This window comes from Toxorhynchites rutilus, chromosome 2 (assembly GCF_029784135.1).
Source record: "Toxorhynchites rutilus septentrionalis strain SRP chromosome 2, ASM2978413v1, whole genome shotgun sequence".
Taxonomy (NCBI): Eukaryota; Metazoa; Arthropoda; class Insecta; order Diptera; family Culicidae; genus Toxorhynchites; species Toxorhynchites rutilus.
The window spans coordinates 1807846-1833832 of NC_073745.1; the positions used below are offsets into that span (position 1 = coordinate 1807846).

At 40.9% G+C, this 25987-nt stretch overlaps 3 protein-coding genes across 3 annotated transcripts; 2 read left to right on the plus strand and 1 right to left on the minus strand.

Moving 5' to 3' along the window:
* Positions 1-444: 444 nt before the first annotated feature.
* On the plus strand, positions 445-4212 carry LOC129771910 (signal transducer and activator of transcription C-like). The gene is made up of 8 exons (XM_055776046.1): positions 445-472; positions 921-1108; positions 1220-1337; positions 1801-2273; positions 2338-2475; positions 2537-2786; positions 2846-3315; positions 3379-4212. The coding sequence occupies exons 1-8, from the start codon at positions 445-447 to the stop codon at positions 3457-3459; spliced, it is 1746 nt and encodes a 581-aa protein (XP_055632021.1). The 3' UTR covers positions 3460-4212.
* Positions 4154-22364, minus strand: LOC129771242 (uncharacterized). Its single transcript, XM_055774687.1, has 3 exons — positions 22347-22364; positions 21694-21920; positions 4154-5588 (listed from the first exon to the last, which is right to left on the minus strand). The coding sequence occupies exons 2-3, from the start codon at positions 21907-21909 to the stop codon at positions 4281-4283; spliced, it is 1524 nt and encodes a 507-aa protein (XP_055630662.1). The 5' UTR covers positions 21910-21920; positions 22347-22364; the 3' UTR covers positions 4154-4280.
* Positions 22365-23602: 1238 nt separating this feature from the next.
* Positions 23603-25169, plus strand: LOC129771911 (tyrosine--tRNA ligase, cytoplasmic-like). Its single transcript, XM_055776047.1, has 2 exons — positions 23603-23752; positions 24579-25169. The coding sequence occupies exons 1-2, from the start codon at positions 23603-23605 to the stop codon at positions 25167-25169; spliced, it is 741 nt and encodes a 246-aa protein (XP_055632022.1).
* The last annotated feature ends 818 nt before the right edge of the window (positions 25170-25987 follow it).

The following is a 25987-nucleotide window of genomic DNA, read 5'->3' on the forward strand; positions in this document are numbered from 1 at the left end:
AATGGATTTCTGTTCAAAAAAAAACTACAACCTGACGTTGTACAGAACCTTATGGACGGGGTAAAGAGGAAGGTGCGAGCATACGGGCTTGGACTCGAAGTATGAATAAAAAGAAAATGCCAAAAGTTGTTTAATAGTTTTTATTTTACTGTCTAAAATTTTCAAAAGGATCGGTCTCCTGGGCGAATTTCTACAGCGTTTTTTCCGTGATACAATTTTATGTGACACACCCTTTATTAGAGATAGAAAATTGCGTTACGAAGGGGGGTAGGGGGTCCCAAATCCGGATTTTAGCGTTACGTAATTTGTGCACGACGCCTTATCAAAATATGTGGTTTAACTCTAAACAACAGCACATATTGGTAACTATATTTTATCGTCGTAGTTGTTCTAAATTTACCATTTTAAAACGAGAAATGGGAAAATCCCAAAAACATAGGCTTAATGATGAACGGGGACAAATACACCTGCAGTAATAATTTATATCTCAAACAATAATATTCAATGATTCAGCATGGTATTTCAAAGAATTTAACATCGTACGAAACAACAGATTAATCTATAACCTAGAAATCAACAAGTATTGGTCCATGTATGGGAGGAAGCTTTTATTTCAACCCTATTCTAACTGTCGAAAAATTTGTAATCATCTATATTCCAACGGATTGTTAGGGAGTGTCCATCGTTGTTGTAAAAATCTCGTAAATCCATCAAGAAAAGACTGAGCAATAAACGCTCAAAATTGAACAATTATCGTTACTCGACCGATATTCAACTTTTCAATTTGTACCCTCAATATGTTTAACTTAACTTATAGAATAGTGACGTTCGACGGAACCAATATTCGACGATTTATTGTTTTCATATTCCGCAAACCTCATGTTGAGTTTCTTTTCCAACTTCATCACCGACCGGTTCAGTTGCCGATCCTTTAAATGTCCCTCAGCGTCGACAGACTTCGAACAGGAAGGCCAAATCTAAAACTACCAACATCCAGCAGTTGATCGGACGTAGTCCAGGTAGTACCGCTGGGTTGGAACAAGTGGAGGAACCGACGGATTTCGCAACCGACTCCGACTCCGATCCTGCGTGGACGCCCCAAGAAAAAGTATGTTATAATATAAATCGACACTTTTTTTTTTGCTTCCATTACTTCAAAACTGTTCTTTCTCTCTTTTTGTCTGTCGATTATCGAAACATTCGTCCTTTCATCTAATAGCAGGAAGATGATGAAGAAGAACAAGATATGATGGGACGCAAGAAAGCGAAAAAGCCCAAAAATGTTGTAGGAAACCCACGTGGCAAACAACAACGGCCACGATCTAACATCTTATCAGGTGTGTACTAAAAAAACTGAAAAAATAGCTCACTATCATTCTCTCCTATTTGTCAGAAAAAAATCCATACTTCATTTATCTGATTACCATTCCATGCTGTGTATATATTTCATTGTTGAATGCTTGTTATTTCTGTATTGTTTCGTATGAAATCTTTGTCATTGTGCATATGTGCTCTTTTTACCCATTTTATGTATGAAAACAAACGCCAACACCATTCAAACGATATCCCATCTATTTCTCATCCCGTCGTGCCATGCCACCTCAAATGTTCAAAAATCATCGCCAAACATACTCGGACCACTAACCCAACCGAAATAATGCCGCATTGAAACTCTTTAAATCACCAAACCAATGGTAATTGCCATCACAATTATAATGCTACTCGTATATTCCATTACGATCACATGCTCACGGTTTTGAATATCGAGAAACTTAACGCTGAGTGTATATACTTTTCTAGTGGCAGCTGCCGGTGCCGGAATTGCAGATTATGATTACGAAAGTGAAGAGGGGAATAATGCGCTAACGGCGGGAACAGGTAGAGGGGGACCGACTTCGGCAGGTATTATTCATCCTATCAGCAATCCGTCACCCCAGCAACAGCAGCAACAACATCATCAGCAGCAGCAGCAGCAGCAACAGCAACAGCTTCAGCAACCTTCAATACAACAACCAATGATTCAACAGCAGCTGCAGCATCAACAAATAATTCAACACCAACAGCAGCAACATCAGCAACAACAGCAACAGCAAATATACCAACAGACAACGGCTATCGGTGGTAATCAAATCATACAGAATCAATACATTCAGCAGCAGCAACAGCAACACCAACAAATTCAGCAGTATAATTCCGGAGCCATGGTTAACCAACAACAGCCTCAATCACATTCGCAGCAACAACAAGCCGTCAACAGCAACGATGAGTTTCAGGTATTTGTTTAACATATAGTTGAGGATATTAGCATGGATGTCAATCTAATGTACATCGTTATAGACTGGCGACTTCGTTGTAATCCGCTCGGAACTAGTACAGGACTATCCTTCCATCTGGAGGGTGGACGGAAAAACACTACTGCAGAAGTACGAGCCTTTCGATCAGAACGGCAAAACGCTTCATCGCAATGTATCGACGGTGAGTTTGACGCGTACCTATTTGATTCTCTATATTCGACTGGTTGATTTCCAATTCCCAGTATGCTGCATGGAATGCCGAAAGTAAAAAGCTGTACGTGAAAATACCGGTCCGTTTTCGGGTGCACAACCACATGGAATCGGTGGTTGAGTTCATGCGGAACGAGATGTCCATCGATGACACCGAGCAGTTCCTGGAGAAGTCGATGAACGAAACTAAAATCTATCAGGATGTGTTCGAAGTGTACATTCAAACATTGATATCGCAAGCGCTTGATTCCAACTTCTTGAAGGAGATCTTCCAAGAGCAAGGTAATTTGACCTACATGGAATGTACTCGTTGACTGTTTGATTTATTCCTCTGTTCATAGACGACTACTTCCTGTCGCGGGTACAGACGATCGATAGTCTCACAGACGATCGGAAGCGACGATTAATTCAGATAACGCCATGGTCTCGGAATATGATCACCTCAATAGCAACGTTCCCCGCGTACGATATCATGACCGAGCTTGGCCATACCAACATGAATCATCCGGTGTGTGTCGCGTGCCATCAGCCAGGAATTTCGGTCCGAATTGTACTGCAGGGCCAAACCTACAATACCGCAACGTTGGCTCCATGCCAACTTCAGGACACTCGCATTCAGTACGAGAAAAACTTCCTTCTCTGTCGCATTTGTTCGTCGCGATTCGAGCTGTTGCACAAGATTTGCCACCAGAAGTACATGATGTTTGTGGAATGCGCAAAGCGCGTCAACCAACAGATTTCACATGATTCGTCCAAAGCTGCAACCATTATTCTAAACGAACTGTTAGCAGATGAACACTGGCTGACGATGGTGGGTTTTGACATAGTATTCATTGCATTGTGATAATTATCAAATCGTTTTAATTTTTCACAGCTTTTCAAAGAGGTTCGCGGAATTTGGGCCGAGATCGAAAATATGGAACGTCAATACCGATTCCATGTGGCCTCACAATGAGGAAAGGATATTAAAATGCAATAAAATTTAAGCATACTGTAGAAGCACCGAGTATGCCCATAGGACAAAACGTCCTGTAAGTCATCCAAGATGAACGTAGAATGCATAACTGCAACAAGTGAAAAGAGCCCATATTATCCTTTTTTTATGAGAACGTACGATAGTCATTATCTCCCCCCTTAGTGCTCCCCATATGTAGGTTTAACGATACACTCATACACTCACAATACTAACAAAAGAAACCACATTTAAAGGAGCCGAGCTTGTGAACGGCAAGCTAAACTAGTATTTGTAGTAGGATTTAAACATACAAACGAGATATAGCAAATAGCAGCAGCAGCCTTACTTTGGAAAAATATTCTATTTTTGAATTCACAGCTGTTTTTAAGTTGCTCGGTCAAGTATTTGCTTCCATTCTCCATTTGCTACACATGTATAATTTTTCATCTTTGTACTAGACTCTGGATAGGGATAGCTTTTGTTACGAAAATTCTTTTCTCGGATGAACTGAATGCGAGCGTAAATACTGAATTCGCTTATCGTTAGGTATTTTTATACGAAAACAAAACAGAAATCCTAAACTCGTCTATGTCCTGTAAAAAGTATAGTATATAAAACCAAGAAACTCAAGATAACTATGAGCAGGAGACTGTGAGGGACCTTTCTTTCCGATGATGTATCACTCCCCCAGACATTCAGCATAGCTGGTATAAATAGAGCTTTTATTATAATAATGATAAACTTAACAATTAACTATATAGTTCACTGTTGGTCGCAGAATTCACAATCGTCCCTTCTCTAATCAACCAACCCAGCATAATTCACTTATTTACAACCTTCAGCTGTCCGTTCTCTACGATATCAATCTTGATGTCTCTCATGTTAATATTCTCGAAGAAGAGACCTTTCTTCGTAACACCAACCGTGCTCGTCTTCACTGCCGTATCGGGATAATTGTTCGGAGCATTGGCCAGTTCTTTCGCGAAACTGACATACGATTTATCAGCTGACCCGTCACACGGCTGTCCATTTTGTGCTGCACCGAGCTGCTCTCGTTCTGCTTCCCTCTGCTCTGCTTGTTCAAGATCCGTGAGGATGCGGAAAACGGGTTTGGTAACTGGTGATGAGTAGGGGCTATCACTGGATTTAGCTTGCCGAGAGGTGTAACGACCGAGCGTAAAGCTTGCCTTTGGATGGGAAATCAAAAGCTTTTTCGAGTGTGTATTGCTTTCAATATTCGGAGATTTGATGGGAGCAGTTTTGCCGAACTTACTGTCTAGAATGACAGTTCTGGTTGTTGGCGGTATTGGGGAACTTTGATTGCTTTTCGAAGGAATCGAGTTACTGGACTGTGGTGACAGTTGAGCTGATTGCGATGGTTCTACTAACAGAACTGGGCTTTTTGTGACTGTTTTTGGTCCATCAACAATATCTATATGTGAAACATAGCTTCCTTGTCGTGTAAGGGTCTTTATTCGAGAAGGTCTTATGGCTGCATATCCACTTTTCACCTCTGGTGATAGTATTTCATTCCTAACGCTACCGCTCCGGTTCACGTTGACATCGATTTTCAGCGGACCAAGGGGCTTAACCTTCCTCAAGGTGCCATACAGAGCAGCTCTCGAATTCTCAAACGTGCTAATTTCTACTTTTAGTGGTTCTTTAAGTTCCTTTTTCAGCAGATCATCCTTTTTCGTATTATTGAAATGCATTGCTCGTTGCGGCTTAGCTGGCGGTCTTTGTAAATCGGTGGTGTTTACAAGGTCCAACTTTTTCGTACTCATATCAGCTTTCTCATCAATGCTCGGTCCGTACCTAGAAAGTGTTTTCAACAGGACAGGGCTGGATAGAGCTGGTTTATCATCAACTATATTTTTCCGTGCAGGAGTAGGTGACAACTTCGGTGGGTTAGTGTTGAGCTTCAATTTAACCTCCGTTCGATTATTTTGCATCGTTTTCTCGATCTCCAGCTGTTTTGTGCAATCGCCTCGCTCAACGTCTTGTACTTTGACCTTGCGACTTAGTGTGTTTCGTAGTTCGTTCTGAAGAGCGTCCTTCATTTCACCAGCGGCTTCAGAACACTCGCTTGTGGACTGCAACGACGGTGTGGATGGTGTCGATTTCATGCCCTGAAATGGTGATACAAAGAGGAATGTTGAGTATATTGAGTGTTTCACGACGTCGTTCGAATAACTGAATGCTGTTAACTTAGTCAAGCCGTAGGTGACGAATGATAATATAATCTAATCTTTCTTCGTTCTCATATCATGTCGGTATTTTTTGCTTGGAGTCTCCTACATTCAATCACACACATATAAAAACAATCAACATGATATTACTCACTAATCATCAAATGTGCCTCTACAATGTTTCATTTGTTTCGGAATTGGATTAAAGGGTGTGTCACATCAAATTGCATCACGGAAAAAACGCTGTAGAAATTTATTTTTTAGGAATTATATCTTCAGCTTTCGCTTATAATCAGATAAGAGTGTATAGATCACGTTGGCCATGCTTCACTGTCAATTTTTCGTAAATTTGGAAAAATGTCGTCGAACGAAAAAGAGCGTCGTGAATTAATCCTGTGCACTCATTTCGAGTATCCGGAGTTGTCACATCGGGACATCGGTAAGATGCTGGGAATCGTCCAATCCACGGTCAGCAGAGTACTAAAACGATACTTCGAGAACCTAACCATCGACCGGAAGGTGAAGAACGGCAAAAATGGATGCTCCGTCAGTGAAAAAGATCACAAGCGCGTAGTTAAGCAGTTTAGACGTGATCCGAGAAGTTCGGTCCGGGATGTCGCCAATATGCTGAATTTGTCAAGTTCATTCGTCCAGCGGACCAAGCAGCGGGAGGGCCTGCGTACATACAAGGTTCAGAAGGCTCCTAACCGCGACGAAAGGCAAAACATGGTGGGGAAGACGCGAGCCCGGAAGCTGTACACCGAAATGCTGACGAAGCCGCATTGCCTGGTAATGGACGACGAAACCTACGTCAAAGCGGACTTTCGTCAGCTGCCGGGCCTGTTGTTCTTCTCCGCAGAGGACAAATTCAGCGTTCTGGAGGAGATTCGCAAGCAGAAACTATCCAAGTTTGCCAAAAGGTACATGGTGTGGCAAGCGATCTGCTCTTGCGGAAAGCGGAGCGCCCGCTTCGTGATGACCGGCACAGTAAACGGGTAGGTTTACCTTAAGGAGTGCCTACAGAAGCGCTTACTACCACTATTGAAGCAGCACGAGGGCCCGACCATCTGCTGGCCGGATCTCGCTTCGTGCCACTATTCAAAGGACGTGTTGGAGTGGTACGAAGCCAACGGGGTCACCTTCGTGCCAAAGGAAATGAACCCGCTCAACGCGCCGGAGCTTCGCCCAATAGAGAAATATTGGGCGATTATGAAGCAGGCCCTCCGGAAGAACCCAAAAGTTGTCAATTCGGAGGCGGACTTCAAGAGAAAATGGATTTCTGTTCAAAAAAAACTACAACCTGACGTTGTACAGAACCTTATGGACGGGGTAAAGAGGAAGGTACGAGCATACGGGCTTGGGCTCGAAGTATGAATAAAAAGAAAATGCCAAAAGTTGTTTAATAGTTTTTATTTTACTGTCTAAAATTTTCAAAAGGATCGGTCTACTGGGCGAATTTCTACAACGTTTTTTCCGTGATGCAATTTGATGTGACACACCCTTTATATGGCGACGATTCAACTTTTTCCTTAAACGCAGAAGACGGTACAATGGAGAGCATTTGTCCATTAGGAACGTTCTGTCGCACTAGATAAAACATTTTTCGAGAATAGTGTGGCTTTCGGATAACGCTTTAGGACAGTAACGTAGAAAAAAACAGATCAACGATTTAGAACTACTTTCCTGTAAAAAGGCTAGCGCGTGTACTGACTCCCAAGTAGAAGATGTTGAAAAGAAAAGAAAAACTGCGTCCACTATAGGCTGACTTCTCTGAAAGCCTGTCCACGTTAAATTTCGGACACCAAGAACAAAAATTTACGTAATACAACAAAACCGATTGTTTATTTCAGTAAAATAGACTTATATCTAAAATAAGGAAAGCTTACTTCGATGTTAATTACGTTGTCTGTAAAATTCACGAACTTTCTTGGGAACATCTGCCATTAGGTTCCGTACGGTATCCTCAGATATGCTGGCGGTGGCGCTTTTCCATCTCCTCTTGAAATCATTAATGCCATTCGCTTTCTTCTTAGTTTCGAATAGCTTTCGTTTAATCAGAGCCCAGTACTTTTCCACTGGGCGAAGTTCTGGACAGCTCGTCGGATTTGCTATTTTTGGCACATATTTGACCCCATGTGCATTATACCATTCCAGGATGAATTTTGCATAGTGACAAGAGGCAAAATCTGGCCAAAACAACGCTGGAGAGTCGTGGCTTCTTGTGAATGGTGCAACCGCCCCTGGAGACATTCCTTCTCATAGACATCTTTGTTAATAGTGCCGGTAGAAACGAAAGAATTGGATTTTCTGCCACAACTGCATATGGCCTGCCAAACCAAGTACTTTTTGGGGAACTTAGACTGCTTCTTGATCCGGAAACACTCGGCTACGGCATTCCCTCGCATTGCAGTATAAAAAGCGATACCCGGAAGCTGTTTGAAGTCTTCGAGAACATAAGTTTCATCGTCCATTATGGTGCATGAACATTTTTGCAAAAACTGGGTGTAGAGCACCTTAGCACGGCTTTTTGCAGTAAAACTTTGCTTATCATCACGATTGGGCACCTTTTTCACTTTGTACGCCTTCAGTCCATGCCTTTGCCATGCCTCTTTGTACATATGATTTTGATTTTCCAACCTTTTGAGCCACATTTCTAACTGAAAGTTTGGGATGTTTCTCAATAATGGCAACCACCTTTCGGTCCATCTGTCGGGAGCAAACTTTTCGATTTGTTCCGCTTCCAACCTTCCGATCCACAGTTAAGCGCTGGTCAAACGATTTGCACACACTAAACACGGTACTCTTCGGCAGTTTTAGCTTTTTGGCGAGATCGCGAACCGACAGTGTTGGATTTTGCGCAAATGCGTTTGCGTATTTCCACTTGATTCGACTCCATTTTACCAAACTGAAGAAGTATGTAAACATGTTGGACATCGAAATAAAGAGGAGGATTTCAGCTGTCATGTAAGTGAAATATTTCATTGATTTGTGAAATATTTCATAAACTACCCTGAAAGAAAAGAGACTGAACGACCTAACTTGACTTGAGCACTTAGAGCAATTTTGTCGATACGTGGTGCCAAAAACGGCAAATATCCTATACTCAATCTGTAGGCATCTAGTTATTCAAGTAATATTATGTCGAAACGGTAAGGTTCTTCTGAAAAATGTTGGTGCCAATGAGAAAATAATTACTTCAAGACATCTTTATAGTAGAATAATGACTGATTTATAAGATTCCTATGCACATAAATTTTAAACAAGTGAATATAACAATACTATATAACAACAATAACAATGCTGTCGAACAGACCAAGTTCCCTCGAATGCTTGGGGAAGGAGCCACCATATTTTGTAAGTGGATGGCACTACTCTTAGCGATCCGACAGATACAGCGAACACGCTTGGGGAATATTTTACGGAATTGTCCTCAATCTCCGGATATTATCCCGAGTTTATTCGGCGACAAAGAGTGGGCACTAGTGCTATCAGTAGCTTCGTGGTCCCGGTGATTCCTTATCCTGATAAACCCTACAACAGAAGTTTCTCCATTGATGAGTATAGCACGGTACTGATTTCGACTTTTGGAAGCCCCTCGTTTCGTTATTTTGATATTCAGAAACACAATCTCTCCTGTGTGGATCTGATATTCTCTCTTCTTTCTATGTATTGGATGTATGGCAACGCGAGTGCTTCTCCTCTTTTTAGATTTAAACAACTTGCCATAATGGACACCCTCATACCAATACACCCGAAAAACTCATGCTTTCCTTTTTTTCATTTTTTTTTTCGTTTGGATATTCCCCCAAACAGCATAGCCTTTCGGCGGGGGTTTTCTTGTTCTTGGAACCACAAAAACCTGGCAAGCGACTCGATTTGAACTGCACTCGGGACGTTACAGGTGGTCACCCGAGAATATTTGGATATGAGACCGATGTAGGGACAAGGGCCGTAGAACGCTGAAGATTCGTGGTATATCGCTCGACCACAACCTAAGCTTCCAGCGCTAATTGGAGGAAGTTAAGAAGAACTTGCTTGAACAATCCCCAAGTTTAATCAGAGCGTGGATCTGAGAATTCGTGCAAAAAGAACAAGCTTCTATAAAGAGCTTCGCAATTCTGTTTGATCTTCATCACATTCCTTGTGTGGACACCGACTGGACAACATCGTTGCTGGACGGGCTGGACGGCGAGGGATCGTGTGCCTTTCTCAAGGCAAGAGGGCGGAGGTGGTAGCGCTGGAGTAAAATAGAGTAGTGTTTTCAAAGGGCCTTTCTCAAGGCTAGAGACGAATGAACTGAAAAAGTTTAAAGTCTCTATAATACAATACCATTACCATTACCATTTGATCTTGATCTTGTAAAATCTGAAACTCTATAAATGAATTCCATACAAACGACCTATTTCAACTTCCGGAGTTTTGAAGAAGTTTTCTACTTATGTATTTGAATCAAATTAAAAATAATATGCTGTCGTTTTGAGGTCAAACAAACAAACTACAAAGTTAACGGAATTACAGGAATTTACGTTTACACCAGGAAAAACTGGATAGACGATCAAAAATACTCGCGTGCTTTCCGAACAATTAACGACCACAAGTTTGACATCGTAACGCTGCAGGAAATCTGCTGGAGAGGATCAACAACATATTTTTTTCGTTATGGCCATACCAGAGCTGCAGCAGCATTATTAACACGTTGAGTGCCATGGTTTTATAGCGAATCTATAGACAATTTAAGCGTTTGTAGCGTTTTAGAAAATTATGGATTTACCGTCGTCAACAATGAGCCAACACACTTTTATTCGAGTGGAAGTTCATTAATTGATTTATTGATAACAAATGACACTGATTTCGTACTAAATTTCAATCAAGTTGCTGCTCCTGGTTTCTCTCAACACGATATTATTTTCTCATCCCTCAACATAATTCGTAGTGATGAAGGTCATCAGAAGTTTTTTAGAGATTATAATCGCATTGATTATTCTTTGTTACAAACCACGCTGGTAAATTTTGATTGGTCCCGACTATATAGTATTACTGATTCCGACTTAGCTCTTGACTTTTTTAATACGAATATGGTAAGTTTCTTTGAATTTTTTGTCCCTCTACGACCAGTGAGGATCAACTCAAGAGCAAAGTGGTTTAACAATGACATATTGAACGCAATGATTGAGAGAGATGTTGCGTACAGACTTTGGGTCACTTCAAAAAATGAACAAGATCACATGCAGTTTAGAAGGTTACGTAATCGTGTAACTCATTTGATAAACAAGGCTAAACGTAACTACTTAAGTACTTTCATGGAATCTGCTAACTCTAGCAAAGAGATGTGGAAAAAAGTAAAGCATTTGAATGTTGTTAGTAGCTCTAATTACAGCATAAAGTTTAACAATTCTCCCGATGAAGTAAATACATTTTTTGGGGAAAACTTCACTATAGACTGCGAATTACCAGCGATACCATATGAGAACGCTGATGGTTTCAATTTTTCTCCTTTTAGTAACTCGGAAATTGTGGCGGCTCTCTCATCTATAACTTCCAATGCTATTGGCTTAGATGGAATTCCCTTAAAATTTATTAAGCTAATCCTGCCCTTCGTTATAGCTCCAATTTCCTATCTGTTTAATTTGATTATATCAAGTGGTAAATTTCCTCGGGCGTGGAAGATCGCGAAAGTAATTCCAATTAGGAAAAAAGCAACAGGCACAAATTTGAATAATCTTCGTCCCATTAGCATCCTTTGCTCTTTGTCTAAGGCTTTCGAAAAGATCCTTAAAAACCAGGTTCAAGAGTATATAAATCGATTTGACCTGCTCAGTCCCTACCAATCAGGTTTCCGATCAGGGCACAGTACAACTTCTTCATTGCTCAAAGTTCACGATGATATACACAAATTTATTGATAGAAGGGGAGTTGCCTTCTTAATAACTATTGACTTTGCCAAAGCATTTGACAGGGTTTCTCACGTCAAACTACTGGAAAAATTATCCCACCAGTTCGGATTCTCTCGTAAGGCTGTATATTTGGTTAAATCTTATTTAAGTGCTCGTTCTCAGGTGGTTGATATAGATGGTAAACTCTCTGCACCCATCAGTATACTATCAGGTGTTCCTCAAGGATCAGTGTTGGGTCCAATTTTTTTCTCTATTCATCAATGACCTTCCCTCAGTGCTACAAACCTGCAGGATTCACATGTTTGCAGATGATGTTCAATTATATCATTGCTCAATTGATGCATCTGTCGACGAAATGATCTGTTCAATCAACAATGATTTGAGAAATGTTTCGCTATGGTCATTAAGGAATCTTCTTCCAATAAATTCATCCAAAACGAAAGCCATGTTCATTTCCAGACGGCATCTACGTATTGAATTACCAAGCCTAATTAATAATGATATTATTGAATATGTTAATAAAGTTTCTAATCTCGGTATAATTTTTCAGCGTGATTTAGAATGGGATTCCCAAGTTAACTCCCAATACGCGAAAATCTATGCCGGATTGAGACATTTAAGGCTTACGGCTCGTATGTTATCCATTTCAACAAACGTGAAGCTTTTCAGTTCACTTTTGAGGCCACACTTTTTTTTACGGATCAGAGTTAATTTTGAATGCCTCTGCTAGTGCTCTAAATCGTTTAAGAGTTGCCTTGAATCATTGCGTGCGTTGGGTTTTTAACTTATCAATATATGACAGTGTAAGCCACCTACAACAGCAGCTTCTGGGCTGTTCATTCTTTGATTTCATTAAAGTTAGAAGTTGTGTTACCTTATTCAAAATTATCCATCAAGGTCCAAACTACCTCTCTGAAAAGTTGCAACCATTCAGAAGCTCTCGAGTAAGACACTACATCGTACCGCAACATAACTCCTCTCACTACAGTAGTACCTTCTTCGTTCGTGCAATTACTTTGTGGAATCAGCCTCCAACCTACATTAAAACTATACAATCAGCTGCCAAATTCTATCGTGAATGTATGGAATGGATAGGCAGAAGGAATTAGGCAGAATGGAACGGGCATATATGATATATTTAGTTGTTTAATTGTTTATATGTATATTTAATTGTAATCAGTTAAGAGTTTTTTTTTTATTTGAAATAATGTGGTTAGAACAACATAGACACCGATTGTAGAAATTTACAAGATAAAAAATCTTACTTTACAAGTATAGCAATGAATAAAATGAAATGAAATTTAAAACATATTAGGGCCAACGTTTCTCATCGTAGTGGAAGGTTTTTTTGTTCGAAAGGGAATGCTTTTAAGCTTATATGCTTATAGGTAACTAACTTCATTATCATACGTTATACTGTCAGTCACCGGTTACAGATGCAGCCTGAGCGAAAACTCGGTGCCAGTCACCGGTGACTGTGGCGGTCAACGGTCAACATTTGCAACAATAAAACACCAATATTAATTTATCAGTCCATATATAAAACGCGAGGGAAACATCTTGAAACGATAGGAAGAAACATTTTCTAGTTGAAAAACATGTTTAAACACAATTCATATTGATAAAAGTGGATTAATTCAATATTTCACAACGATTGTGAATTTCCACCGTGGAATCGAGATGTTGGTGAACTCACCATAGTTCACCGACTTCGGTGAACGTGAACGTGAAAACAGTGGTGAATATAGACGTCAAAATGTTTCCCCGTTCATGTTCACGTTTGAATGTCCCAAGCCATTCTGAAAATTATTCCACCGTGAACTGTAAAAGGATATATTTAGCGATTCTCAAGTTTTCAATGAAAATTTTGATATGGATACAATTTTATGCAATCGGATCTTTGCGCGGGTTGAAAAACTTCGTTGGTTCGGGTTGATTCGTGAACCACTGTATTTTTTATCCGAATTACTTTATTGAAGATCGATGTTTATTTACTTCTCGTTTACTGCCGAACTTTTAATATGAACGTGAACGTGAACAAAATCATTCTATTCACCACGATTTTTTGAGTTTGTTCGCAATGTAGTTCACCGTGCAATGATCGTACTATTCCACCACCTGTTCAACTTCACGTTCACGGGAACTCTAAACCAGGCTTGATGGGGTAGCACTTCGATGAACAAGCATAAGGACCAAGCAGAGGACCAAGATAAAGATGGAAGTAATAACGTTGGTGGGGTAAATAATGAAGATGTATCACCCCCATGTATGATTCAATAACGAAAACCATTACGCTTTCCAAAAATTGGACCTTTATGTGGACTATTCAGTGAATCTTGCCTGTACCTCGAGCTATGAAGAATAAGAGATGAAAATGACTTCCCCGGGAAGCCGATCACATTTTTTTTTTTTTTTTTATCCCAAATATATATTTTATTAAGGCTCATATGGCGTCAGCCTAACGGGGCCGGGAGTTCAATATTTTGACAATGTTTGCTTAGACTATGTTAGTAATATGTAACCGATTACTCGCGGTTGACTCGAGGTTAGTATTACAGGTGTTCTCATAATTGGTATGTCGCAGTCTTCGATGCTCTGTACGTGTGCCCGACACGGGATACTTCCTATTGGGATGCAGCTGACCATTAATCAGCAACGCCCCCCTAGTCTGTACCCCATATCTAGCGTGGTGCGTCTTTCTCGACTCGAGGAATCCAGGATAGAATGGTCACTAGCCGGCGCAATCATCAGCTCGTGTAGAGTTGTCATCAGTGGACTGCACAACCTTTGGCCCGTGTATCTGTAAATAGTGTGTGTATGTATTGCCGCGACTAAGTAAAAGTTTATAGATCGGATAGGAGGGATATGAAACGGGGACGCAACGAAGGAAACATCATTAAACGTTGACATCGGCGTTTCTGAGGAACAGGTATAGATGAAACAGAAGATCAGGATCACGGCTACCTAAGATATCCCGGACGGGGATCTCCGATTGTCTGCCTTGTGCTCTCAGTGCTCTAGAGAGCTGAGAGCGAGCAGCATGGAACCGGATACACGACCAGACAACATGCTCGATGTCGTGGTAGCCGTCGCCACAATCACAAAGATTGTTTGCTGCGAGCCCAATGCGATAGAGATGCGCGTTTAGGTTGTAGTGATTGGACATAAACCGAGATATCACGCGAATGAAATCACGACATACATTCAATCCCTTGAACCATGCCCTCGTCGAGACCTTAGGGATAATCGTGTGTAACCAACGACCGAACTCATCTCCACTCCACATGCGCTGCCAACTTACGAGCGTATACTGACGAGGAATGTGGAAAAATTCATTATAGGCAATTTGCCTTTCAAAAAGTGTGCCTTCTAAAGCGCCCACCTTAGCTAGCGAGTCCGCTTTCTCATTCCCCGGAATCGAGCAATGAGAGGGAACCCATGCTAAGGTAATCTTGAATAATTTTTCGACCAAAACACTCAATAGTTGTCTTATTCTTGTTAGGAAATAAGATGAGCGTTTATCAACCTTCATTGAGCGGATTGCCTCTATTGAGCTGAGACTGTCTGAAAAAATAAAATAGTGGTCGATGGGCAATGTTTCAATGATCCCTAATGCGTAATATATCGCACCCAGTTCAGCGACATACACGGAACAAGGATCTTTGAGTTTGAAAGAGGCACTGGAATGTTCATTGAAGAAGCCGCAGCCAGTGGACCCGTTTATGTATGAACCGTCAGTAAAGCACATTTTATCAGATCCAACTTTCCCATATTCTGCCGAAAATATCGGCGGAATAGAATCGGAGCGTAGGTGATCTGGGATTCCATGGATTTTTTGTCGCATGGACAGATCAAAAATGACAGAGGAATTGCAGAAGTATGGGAAGCAAACTTGGTTGGAGATGCCTGGTGAAGGGTGCACGTCGTGGGTACGGTACTCATGGTATAAAGACATAAAACTTGACTGAGGAGTCAGTTGGAATAGATTTTCGAAGTTATCAATCACCAATGGATTCATGATCTTGCAACGGATGAGAAATCTGTAGGATAGTTCTGTGAACCGAAGAGTAAGCGGGGGTACTCCTGCCAAAACTTCGAGACTCGTCGTATGTGTCGAATGCAAACACCCCATTGCTATACGCAAGCAACGATATTGTATTCTCTCCAGCTTGAGAATATGAATCCTGGCAGCTGATCGGAAGCAAAAACTGCCATATTCCAACACTGATAATATCGTTGTTTTGTATAACTGAATGAGGTCTCCTGGATGGGCACCCCACCATGTTCCGGTTATTGTTTGGAGAAAATTGATTCTTTGCTGGCATTTCTGTTTCAAATACGCAATGTGTCTCCCCCAGGTACATTTAGAATCAAAATATACACCCAGGTATTTGAAAAACATAGAGTGTTGGATCGTTTTGCCGGATAGGTGAAGCTGGAATTGGGCGGGTTCGTGCTTCCTAGAAAAAACGACCATTTCAGTTTTCTCCGTAGAGAATTCGATACCCAGCTTGAGGGCCCACGTGAACAGATTGTTCAGGGTATCTTGCAACGACTTTTGCAGAACGACGGGATTAGTACCCGTGATGGAAATAACTCCATCGTCTGCAAGTTGTCTCAGCGTGCAGTCTCTAGTTAGACAATCATCCATATCATTGACGTAAAAACTGTACAAGAGGGGGCTTAGGCAGGAGCCTTGTGGTAGGCCCATAAAACTGTAACGAGAAGATTTCGAGCTGCCATGAGAGAAAATCATGTGCTTTTCTGACAGGAAATTGTTGAGAATTGGTGAAAGTCCACGATTATGAAGCTTCTCTGAGAGAATTTCCATGGAAACTGAATCAAATGCCCCTTTGATATCGAGAAAAACGGAAGCCATCTGTTCTTTGCGAGCAAATGCGATTTGGATTTCAGAAGATAGCAGCGCGAGACAATCATTTGTCCCTTTACCTCGGCGGAAGCCAAACTGCGTATTTGACAGCAAATTGTTCGTTTCGACCCAAGTGTTGAACAAGTTCAGCAAACGCTGTTTTGCCAAGTCGGGAAGATTCTTCAACAAGTTGAATTTAATCTTGTCCGACCCCGGAGCTGAATTGTTACATGAGAGGAGGGCAATTGAGAATTCCACCATCGAAAAATTCTCATAATCGCTTTGAAGTGGAATGTCGCGTACGACGTTTTGTGCAGGAACGGTGTCGGGGCAAACCTTCCTTGCAAAGTTAAAAATCCAACGGTCAGAGTATTCCTCACTTTCGTTTGTATGGTTCCAGCCACGCATTCTCCTAGCCGTATTCCAAAGAGTGCTCATAGCGGTCTCCCTTGACAAACCATTGACGAACTTCCGCCAATATCCACGCTTTTTTGCTTTAATCAAACCTTTTAGTTTGGCTTCTAGAGCTTGGTACTTTCGAAACCATTCCACTAATCCAGTTTTCCTGAATTTTTTGAAAGCGGATGATTTTTCAAGGTAGACCTTTGAACACTCCTTGTCCCACCAAAGTGATGGAGGACGACGTCGGAAAGTGGTAGCAGGAACACGTTTCTTTTGAGCTTGAAGTGCGCTTTCGTAAATCAAACTCGATATAAAGTTATACTCTTCGAGTGGAGGAAGTTCATGCATTGAAACAATTGCTTCAGATATTATTTCCGCAAATGTTCTCCAGTCAATATTCTTCGTGAGGTCATACGAAATATTGACTGACTCACGAGAGCTTGATTCATTAGCGATCGATCAAATTATTGGTAGGTGATCACTACCGTGGGGATCTTGGATTACCTTCCACATGCAATCCAGGGATAACGAAGAAGAGCATAGAGATATGTCTAGCATGCTTTCCCGTGCAGGAGGGTTGGCTATCCTAGTTGCTTCCCCAGTATTCAAAACTGTCAATTTGAAGTTGTCGCACAGATCATAAATCAAAGTGGCACGGTTGTCATCGTAGAGTGATCCCCATGCTGTTCCATGGGAGTTGAAATCACCTAAGATTAACCGCGGCTCCGGCATTGCCTCGATAGTATCAAAGAACTGATGGCGGCCTATCGTAGTTCTGGGAGGGATATATATCGAAGCAATGCAGAGGTCTTTGCCATTGATTTGTGTCTGGCAAGCAACAACTTCAATGCCTGTCATCGATGGGAGAGTGACTCTATAGAAGGAGTGACATTTTTTAATCCCCAATAGTACGCCACCAAACGAGTCATTTCGATCGAGGCGAATAATGTTGAAATCGTGGAAATTCAGCTCATCGGCTGAAGAAAGCCATGTTTCACAGAGAGAAAATACATCACAGTTAGAGCTGTGAACTAAAAATTTAAACTGATCTAGTTTAGGAATGATGCTTCTGCAATTCCACTGTATTACAGTGGTCAAATCCTTGACCTCTTGCACTGAATCAGGCATCGAGGGAAATGAACGCTGCCAAAAAACCACATTTTTCTTTCAAAAATGTTCTCACAATCGGAAGCAAACATAATACTGTGCTTTTAAGAGGGTCGTTTATATTTAAAGCATTTAAAATGTTGTCCACCAGGTCAGAAAGCGCAAGCAAGCCAGATTGTGGCTGTGCCTCGACCGCGAAAAAGGAGCAGACGTGTTGGGTGCTGCTCCGGGAAGTGCTGAGGACCCCTGGTTAGTAGAAGAACCGCTTTAACCAGGAGGTACTTGCTTCGGTCTGTTCTCAGCACGTTCGATTCGAGTTTTCATTCCAACTTGGGAAGTTTCGGTTTTCTTTCTGGGGAGTGATGGAAAGTAGGTAATTTTTCTTTTCCTGATGGCACCCTGCGATGTACCAGAACATCCTGCATTGGGAGCGTCAGCGACAGGCTCGTCGTTCTGCAGAATGGAGTAGGGATTGTCCTGAGTCGTTGGAACGGGACTCTTAAGCATTTCTGCATAAGTCCGCTTGGAACGTTCTTTTAAGGAACGCTTGATTTTTTCCCCTCGTTGTATGTACACCGGGCATTGAGTAAGATCATGAGGAGTCCCGCCGCAATGAAGACACTTGCGTTCTTTCGGGCAAGGATTCTCATCATGGCTCTCTCCACAATCTGCGCAACGTTTTTTGTTGCAACAATAGGCGGCCGTGTGACCGAGTTGCATACATTTGTTGCATTTCATTACCCGGGGTACAAACAACCGAACAGGTAAACGAAGTGCACCTATTGCAACATAGTTAGGAAGGGCGGAACCCTCAAATGTCACACGAAAAGAGTTTGTCCGATTGAGGACTCTTTTGTCATTTTTAAGTGACACAGATTTCAGTCGATCGCATGCAAAAATCTTCACACTTTTAAGTGAAGAGTTCTTGAAGCGACCGACACCATCGAGTATCTCTTTTCGAGTCAAACCCTTTTCGTTTACTACACCGTCTATTTCAACGTTGCAACAGGGTACGTATACGCGATACTCGATCGCAAAGAGATCACAGCGCGTTATTTCATTCGCTTGGGTTCTGCTGGAGACGACAACTCGTAATTTGTCTGGCCCCATCCGTGTAATCTCGGTAACTTCGGAAAATTTCTGTGTCAACTCTTTTGAGATGCGAATGACGTTAAGAGGTTTGGATTTTCGTCTAAAGTATACGATAAATGGGCCCTTGGCGCCATCAGGGTATTCTTTTAGACGAAAATCCTGCTTCTCGTCTTTTTCCTCATCTTCAGAGCTTTCTATCTCGTAAACAGAATTTTCCTCCTCATCTTCTGTTTCATCTTCCTGCTCTTCAGGAGGAGGTTCATTATCTGATATATTCTTTGGCGTGGATGGGGGATCCTCCCCGCCCTCTGCCATATTAATAAAAACGAAGAAGTAGACAACCGTTCGATATGAACAGAATATAATAATTTGGAAAATATAAATTAGTAAAAGAAATTATATTTTTATATTAGTTATTGTTGAAAATTTTATTTATTTCAATTTTTGTTATTATGTGTAATTTGAAAATGAAAAAAGTTCCAATAATAGTTCAACAGTGATGTATCAAAATGGACACCCCTAATGCCAACGCTTGCCGATTTGGTAAACACAAAGTTTAAACAATGGTATAAATCGAGCACAGAAGCTATACAGAATGATGGAAGAAGAAAGAGGAAAATAAACTTCTACTTGCCGCCGCTGTGTAGCGTGTGTGATGATGTGTCTTGCTGCCGGATTTTCTCGATAGCGCACCACTTTTTATGAGCTTTACTTCGCTCGCAGCGCACCAGATGAAAAAATACACACTAGAAACGGATGTAAAAAAAAAACACCTGTATCGGATCAAATATAGGTTCGACCGATCTGAATTGATGTTTGTAGAAAAAAAGTTATTTTAACAATGAATGAACGTATGTGGGCTGCGATTTTAGCTTAAACCGACGCGGTTTCAAAGCTGCAACTTTGGAATGAAGAGTAAAAATCGGCCAGGCTCCCTTGACAAGTTTGAATACGTAAAATATCAAGTGTTATCAGATAGAGATTCCTAAGTAGCGCCATCGTAAACGATGAGCAACCACTTATGTGTAGAAAAGTATAAGTAAACACTTTAGTTTGTCGTCTTGGAGGTGGACGAGTGGACGACGAACTTTGAGAAGTAAGATGGACAATAAGATCTAAATTGATTTTGAAAACTTTGAGAAAGTAACACCAATGCTAATGCAATCAAAACCTATCCCACGATCAAGAGCGTGAAAACAAATCGATTGAATCACTACCTTTTCATCGCGACCCTGTTGCTGCTTCCAACAGTTAAGTCATTGAATGCTTTCCCAACAGAAACTAGATAAATTGGCTGGCTCATGAATTGTTAAAAGTGGATTGTCAAACACCTCGAATGGGTCAGAAAAGGCGAGTTTACACTTGCCGCAGTATTACTGTTTTCCATCGCAAACAAAAAAAAACAGAGTTGATTCGTTACAACGACTGATAAAATACAATGGAACTAGCTTTTTCTTTGCAAATATTGTGACTGTACAGATGAAAATAGCTTGTGTCAAGTAGTAAACATTAGTCTATTTGAAGATTATTGCAATTTACGCATATATAAAAGGCCTTATCGCGCACAATGTGCTGAATCAATGACACATTTCAAATAATCGAGGTCGAATTATGGTTTATCTGCGTCGATACTTGGCGAAATGTGTGATAAACAGCCTTTTATCTAATGGCAATCAAGAACCCGTGTATTTACATCAAGATGTGATCGATTTAATTGAACTAGAATTGTGATTTCATTGAACACATTCCCCAGCGATGTAAACATTTCCACAAATTGACTGTCTTTCGTTGGTTGAGGACTGATAAAAATGGCAAAATGTTTGGGGGATATGTATCTCTATAAAGGCTTTCGTTTATTTTGATACGCACCACGTAATGATTATATGTTTTGGAGACTGTTATCTTAAACGTGATGTAGGTGGTTGAGATTTTCCAAAATCTCATGCTATGAAAGCAATTCAATTCTCAGGGCTTATCAACTTAGATGACATTGGAACAAGACTTATGAGCAGCTATTAAAACATATACTTTATAACATGTCAAGAGAAAGGAGTCTGACATCGCTCTAATGTCTTCATTGTCAACTTCAAACTGTGAAAATTTGCAAATTATACCACAGTGAACAGAATCATAATTAGTGTGACAATAGTTTGAAATATACAGAAGCAACAAAACAACGAACCAACTGGACCAAATGTTTGCTACAGTCTGCTTTCCCATTGCATTGCGCACTAATTGCCACCTTCATCGAATAAATCTCTCAAATTTTGAGTGATTTCGCTAATCACTGCCTTTCACGGCATCTTAAACGATCAACAAAGTGGTCCAATGAGCGATGATAAACTGAGACCGAAATGAGATACGGTTACAAAAAATGACTGTTTTTTCTCTTCTCATTATACTCCGCCGTCAATAACACACAATCACAATTTCAATTCATCCGAACCGTGAAGCGCGGAAAAGAGCGACAAGACACCTGTATAATACCGCGTATAGAAAACAAAAAGTTCCCACCGAATTCGCGCATCATGTGATGACATTGAGCTCGACGATAGATAATAAGAAAAACCTTAACATAAACTCTCTTAACTTGCGTTTGTGTGTAGTTTGCTAAGCCATTGAAGACGAATTCTCAACAATAAAAAATCTTCGATAGTATCTAGAACTGATGAGAACTTACGTTGTGTTTTTTAATGTAAGCCGGTGTACTTTTATCTCTAGTTTTAGTCGGTTTCAATGCGATTCCGTGGCGGATATCCGCTAGCAGTTGATCATGTCCAGTTCCTTGCGTGTTTCTAGATTTTCTCGAGCTCGATTTCACTGACAAGAACGTTGGGAGTGGTGGAGGAGGTGGCGCTTGCTCTCCTCCACATTCTCCTCTATCGGAAACCACCATATCGATGAAATCTACAAAATCTACAACAATCACAAATAATGCGCACCTTATCGGAATTGAATGATCAAGCAAACTAAGTTAGTTATCTACATCAAGCGCTGAATCAGCCACCAATGCGATCTTGCGGTCTTATCTTATCTAAATACGCGATTTCGCTAGCAAATGTTTATCGCATTCCAGCCACATAGAGATGGTTCTATTTCTAGTCGACTTGCAGCACGATCAAGCATCCGCACGAAAAATGAATCAATGACACGTGCCACTCTGGACCACACCGAAAGTTAAACTGCGATCGGCGCTCCCTTTAATGAGCCAATTAACTGACCACGGGTTTGCAGAAGAAATGACTCAGCAGCGAGTTGGTTTGATTTTTAGGCTATTGGCCATGGTGTCATAACTTCACCGCGCGGACGTTCGCTTGGAACCGTGTGACTCACAATCGCGACTAAGCACTTGCACCTTGCCTCGACCAAGTGTATTGATATACTACGATATTGATGCGGTGTGACCGCAGCGATACGCGAACTGATTCCGTTGAGCGGCTTGACGAGTCAGTAAACGTGAGATGGATGGGGTGCATCAAGGTGTAGATTAATGAACGAACTCATTGAATGAGTAGTCGTTGAGCAAAGAGACTATCTGGCGTAGCTACTAGCTTCGATTAAATTTAAGCAATAATTGTAATCGAGGTTCAAAATACGCTGTCACTAGATAAGAAGGACTCTAGTGCTGTGTTCATTCAAAAACAACAAAATCAACTGCGAACGAGTCGAATGATTAAGTGGATGTTACGGAAGGAATAGGGGAGGCTATTAAGTGTGTGGTCGATGACGTAATTTGTCATGCTGTACGTGAATCCTCTACTACAAGTATATATATATTCTCTTGACATTGGAGACTCTGACCACAGAATGTCTGATTAGTTATTGTTTTTGTTATTGCTCGGTTCAATAATGTTCCACTTGCAAATTAAGATGATTCAACTTGAACTGACTAAGTTGAGCTCTATGAGAGAACAGGAACTCGCAATTAATTGCTTTGGGTGACATTTTGTATAGTGGGAAGATAAGTTCCAATTTTTTCATCTGTCTGAGAACATAATTATTATTATGTGCAGCAAATGTTTCTCTTTGCTGTAAATTCCTAACAAGTAGTGCAAACTTTTCGCATACATATTTGAAAACCTTATCAGTATCTGATATCAAAAAAGATTTTGATAAAACATCAGATGAGTCTGCATTATCGTATGCGATTGTTCGTATTTAGGTCGGTAAACTTAAGCGTGGTCGCACAAGTGTTTTGGATGGTGAACGCACTGGAAGCCCAAATAATGTGACACTACCAGAAATGGCCCATTCCGATCATCTCTGAGACTTAAAACGCAATTCCATTGAGACGACACAGGCCAACATTTGATATGATACTTGTTGATTCTTGGGCATTTTTTTATTTTGTTTCTCACCTCAGCCTCCGTACAGTAGCATATGATCGTCAATAAATGACATAGATCCTTTAATATTTTTGTACACGTCGTGCTAAGATCAGTTCGAATCCGAAATCACTGTTCATTTCATAGCCGCGGTCGTAGTAGGCGTATCTGGAATCTTTTGACAGGAAATTGTTTGAATTACTTGTTTCTTTTGACTGTAAATATTTCACGTTGATCCGTTCTGTTTTGAAAAGGTTATGCAATATGGAAGCCGACATCGTCAAAATCACAACTATAATCCAGGTACCATCCGGAGAATCTGTATACGAACAGGTTATCGCAATTTCCGTGCCCGCAAGCAACAAAACAGATGCTGAGGCAAAATCTGAAGGCCAAAAGATGCTCTCGGAAATTGTACGACAAGGTTTTGACGAAATACGAAGAATACATACAGCTCCCATGCCTGAAATTCTATAAGACCACTGTCATAGAGGAAGCGCCATGCAAATTTGAGTTCGTTTTCGCTGAAAAATTTGCCAGGAAGTTCTTGATTTGGCAAGGGATTTGCAGCTGTGGACAGAAAACCGAAGTTTTCGTCAAAAACAAGACAATGAAATCGAAAATGTATAGGGAAGAGTGCCTGCAGAAACGTCTCTTTCCGTTTATTAAGGCTCACTAAGCTCCGATGGAGTTCTGGCCAGATTTGGCAAGCTTCCACTAAAGTCGTGAGGTACTTCAGTGGTTCCGTGACAATGGGGTTGATTACATTGAAAAATCAATCCTCCCAATTGCCCCCGATTCCGTCCAATCTAAAACTGTTGGGCAATTGTTAAGCGGATATTTAAGAATGGTGCTAAGTGACTTGGGATGCAGTAGACATAAAGAGATCGTTGAATAAAATGGCCGCTTAGGTTGACAGAGAGCCCAAACTTCGATGGAGGGTATCCGAACAGGAGTACGAAAATTCATCAAAACTGTAACGGAATAGTTTTTTTTCTGAAAAAAAAAAACAATAAATTATCTGCATTTAAATATAAAAAAACATTTTTGTACCTCTAACTACTCCCGAGATGCAACTGGTTTTGTGATTTCGGATTCTAAATGAAGCAAGCGCCACACCGATCCACAGACTATTGGATCATGCCGACATTGCTCGACAAGACCGGTTATGTCAAAAAATGATGCACTCCAAGAAACAACAATTGACTTATAGCATACATCAAGTTGCTTTTTTTTTTAGGCATTCGATAATGATTTTCATAGGAAGCTCACCGAACGAGCTTACCCCACCAGAGGTGGTGGAAATAAGAAGGCAGCTGCGCAAGCTACCGGTGATAATACGCCGGACAAGATGGAACTTAAGGTTGGTAAAATCATGGAGGCGAATATACATCCCGACGCCGATACGCTTTGCATCTTGAGTGTGGATATAGGCAGCGACACGAAGAAATCGATCGTTAGCAATTTAATGGCTTACTACGGGTTGGAGGATCTGAGAAGTCGCACCGTGGTGACACTCACCAACATGAAATCATCCAAAATAAGGGGCGTGGAAAGTGAGGGTCTTGTGCTGTGCGCCTTCAACCAGGACAAGTACGAACCACTGATCGTTCCGGAGAGTGCAAAGATTGGTGAACGGATTATCGCGGAAGGATTCAATAATACTAAAGCCGAGGTTGCACAATTGAATCCAAAAAAGAAGGTCTGGGAAAAAATCCAAGCAGAACTAAAAACCAACTCGGACGGAGATGCGTTGTGGAAGGATTTCTCCCTGCTAACAATGAATGGCGATAAGATAACCAGTTCACTTAAAGAGTGCAACATAAAGTGAAAACTCACATATGGATGTTAAAGTTCGACTATATTAGTTTCCGCCCACGCCACTCTATCAACTGTTACGGACACGAGTTATTTAGTTTATTTTGCATTTATGTTACGTAATAAATCTCTACCTGCAAATATTAAAAAAAAAAAATCAAGTTGCTTTGATGGAATCACGGCTTTATTTCGTCTTCTCTGATGGAAGAAATATAATGAATAAGAAGAAATTAGCGAGACAAACTCTGCACGAATCACTTTTTGTGAAGTACATTAAGAACAACATTTTATTTTACTTTTTGTATTAAAAAGGCAGTTATAATTTACAGTGCATTCGGCTTTGAAAAAAGCACAGACCATTAAAAATAAAAAAGGATTCCCATTGGTCGCGTCATAACTAGTTGGTTGTTTATCTCAAACACACCCTATATCACACAGGGTTACAGCAATATTGTTTTCACATTGGAAAGTTCAATGTGAAAATTGTCGTCCGGTTCACGTGTCAATTATTTAGTGACCTCTGGAAACGCATACCAATTTTTTATCTGGATAGAAATGTGGCATTTGAAGTTATATTTTGCGTCAAAACACTGTGACTGTTCGTGGAGGTGAACGTGTGAGACATACGAAATTCCCAGCAAACATTAAATCGCATAACAAGCGTATATATAACATCATATGCCCTAAAATTTGGTTGGCATATAATGCGCCTAACTGGCATATGCATGCAAAAGTGGAGGCCATATACATACATGGCAAATGCTTACCGAATTTGTTTGGATGAATATGCAACTTTGACCGGCTATAATAGCGACTTGTGCCATACTCATA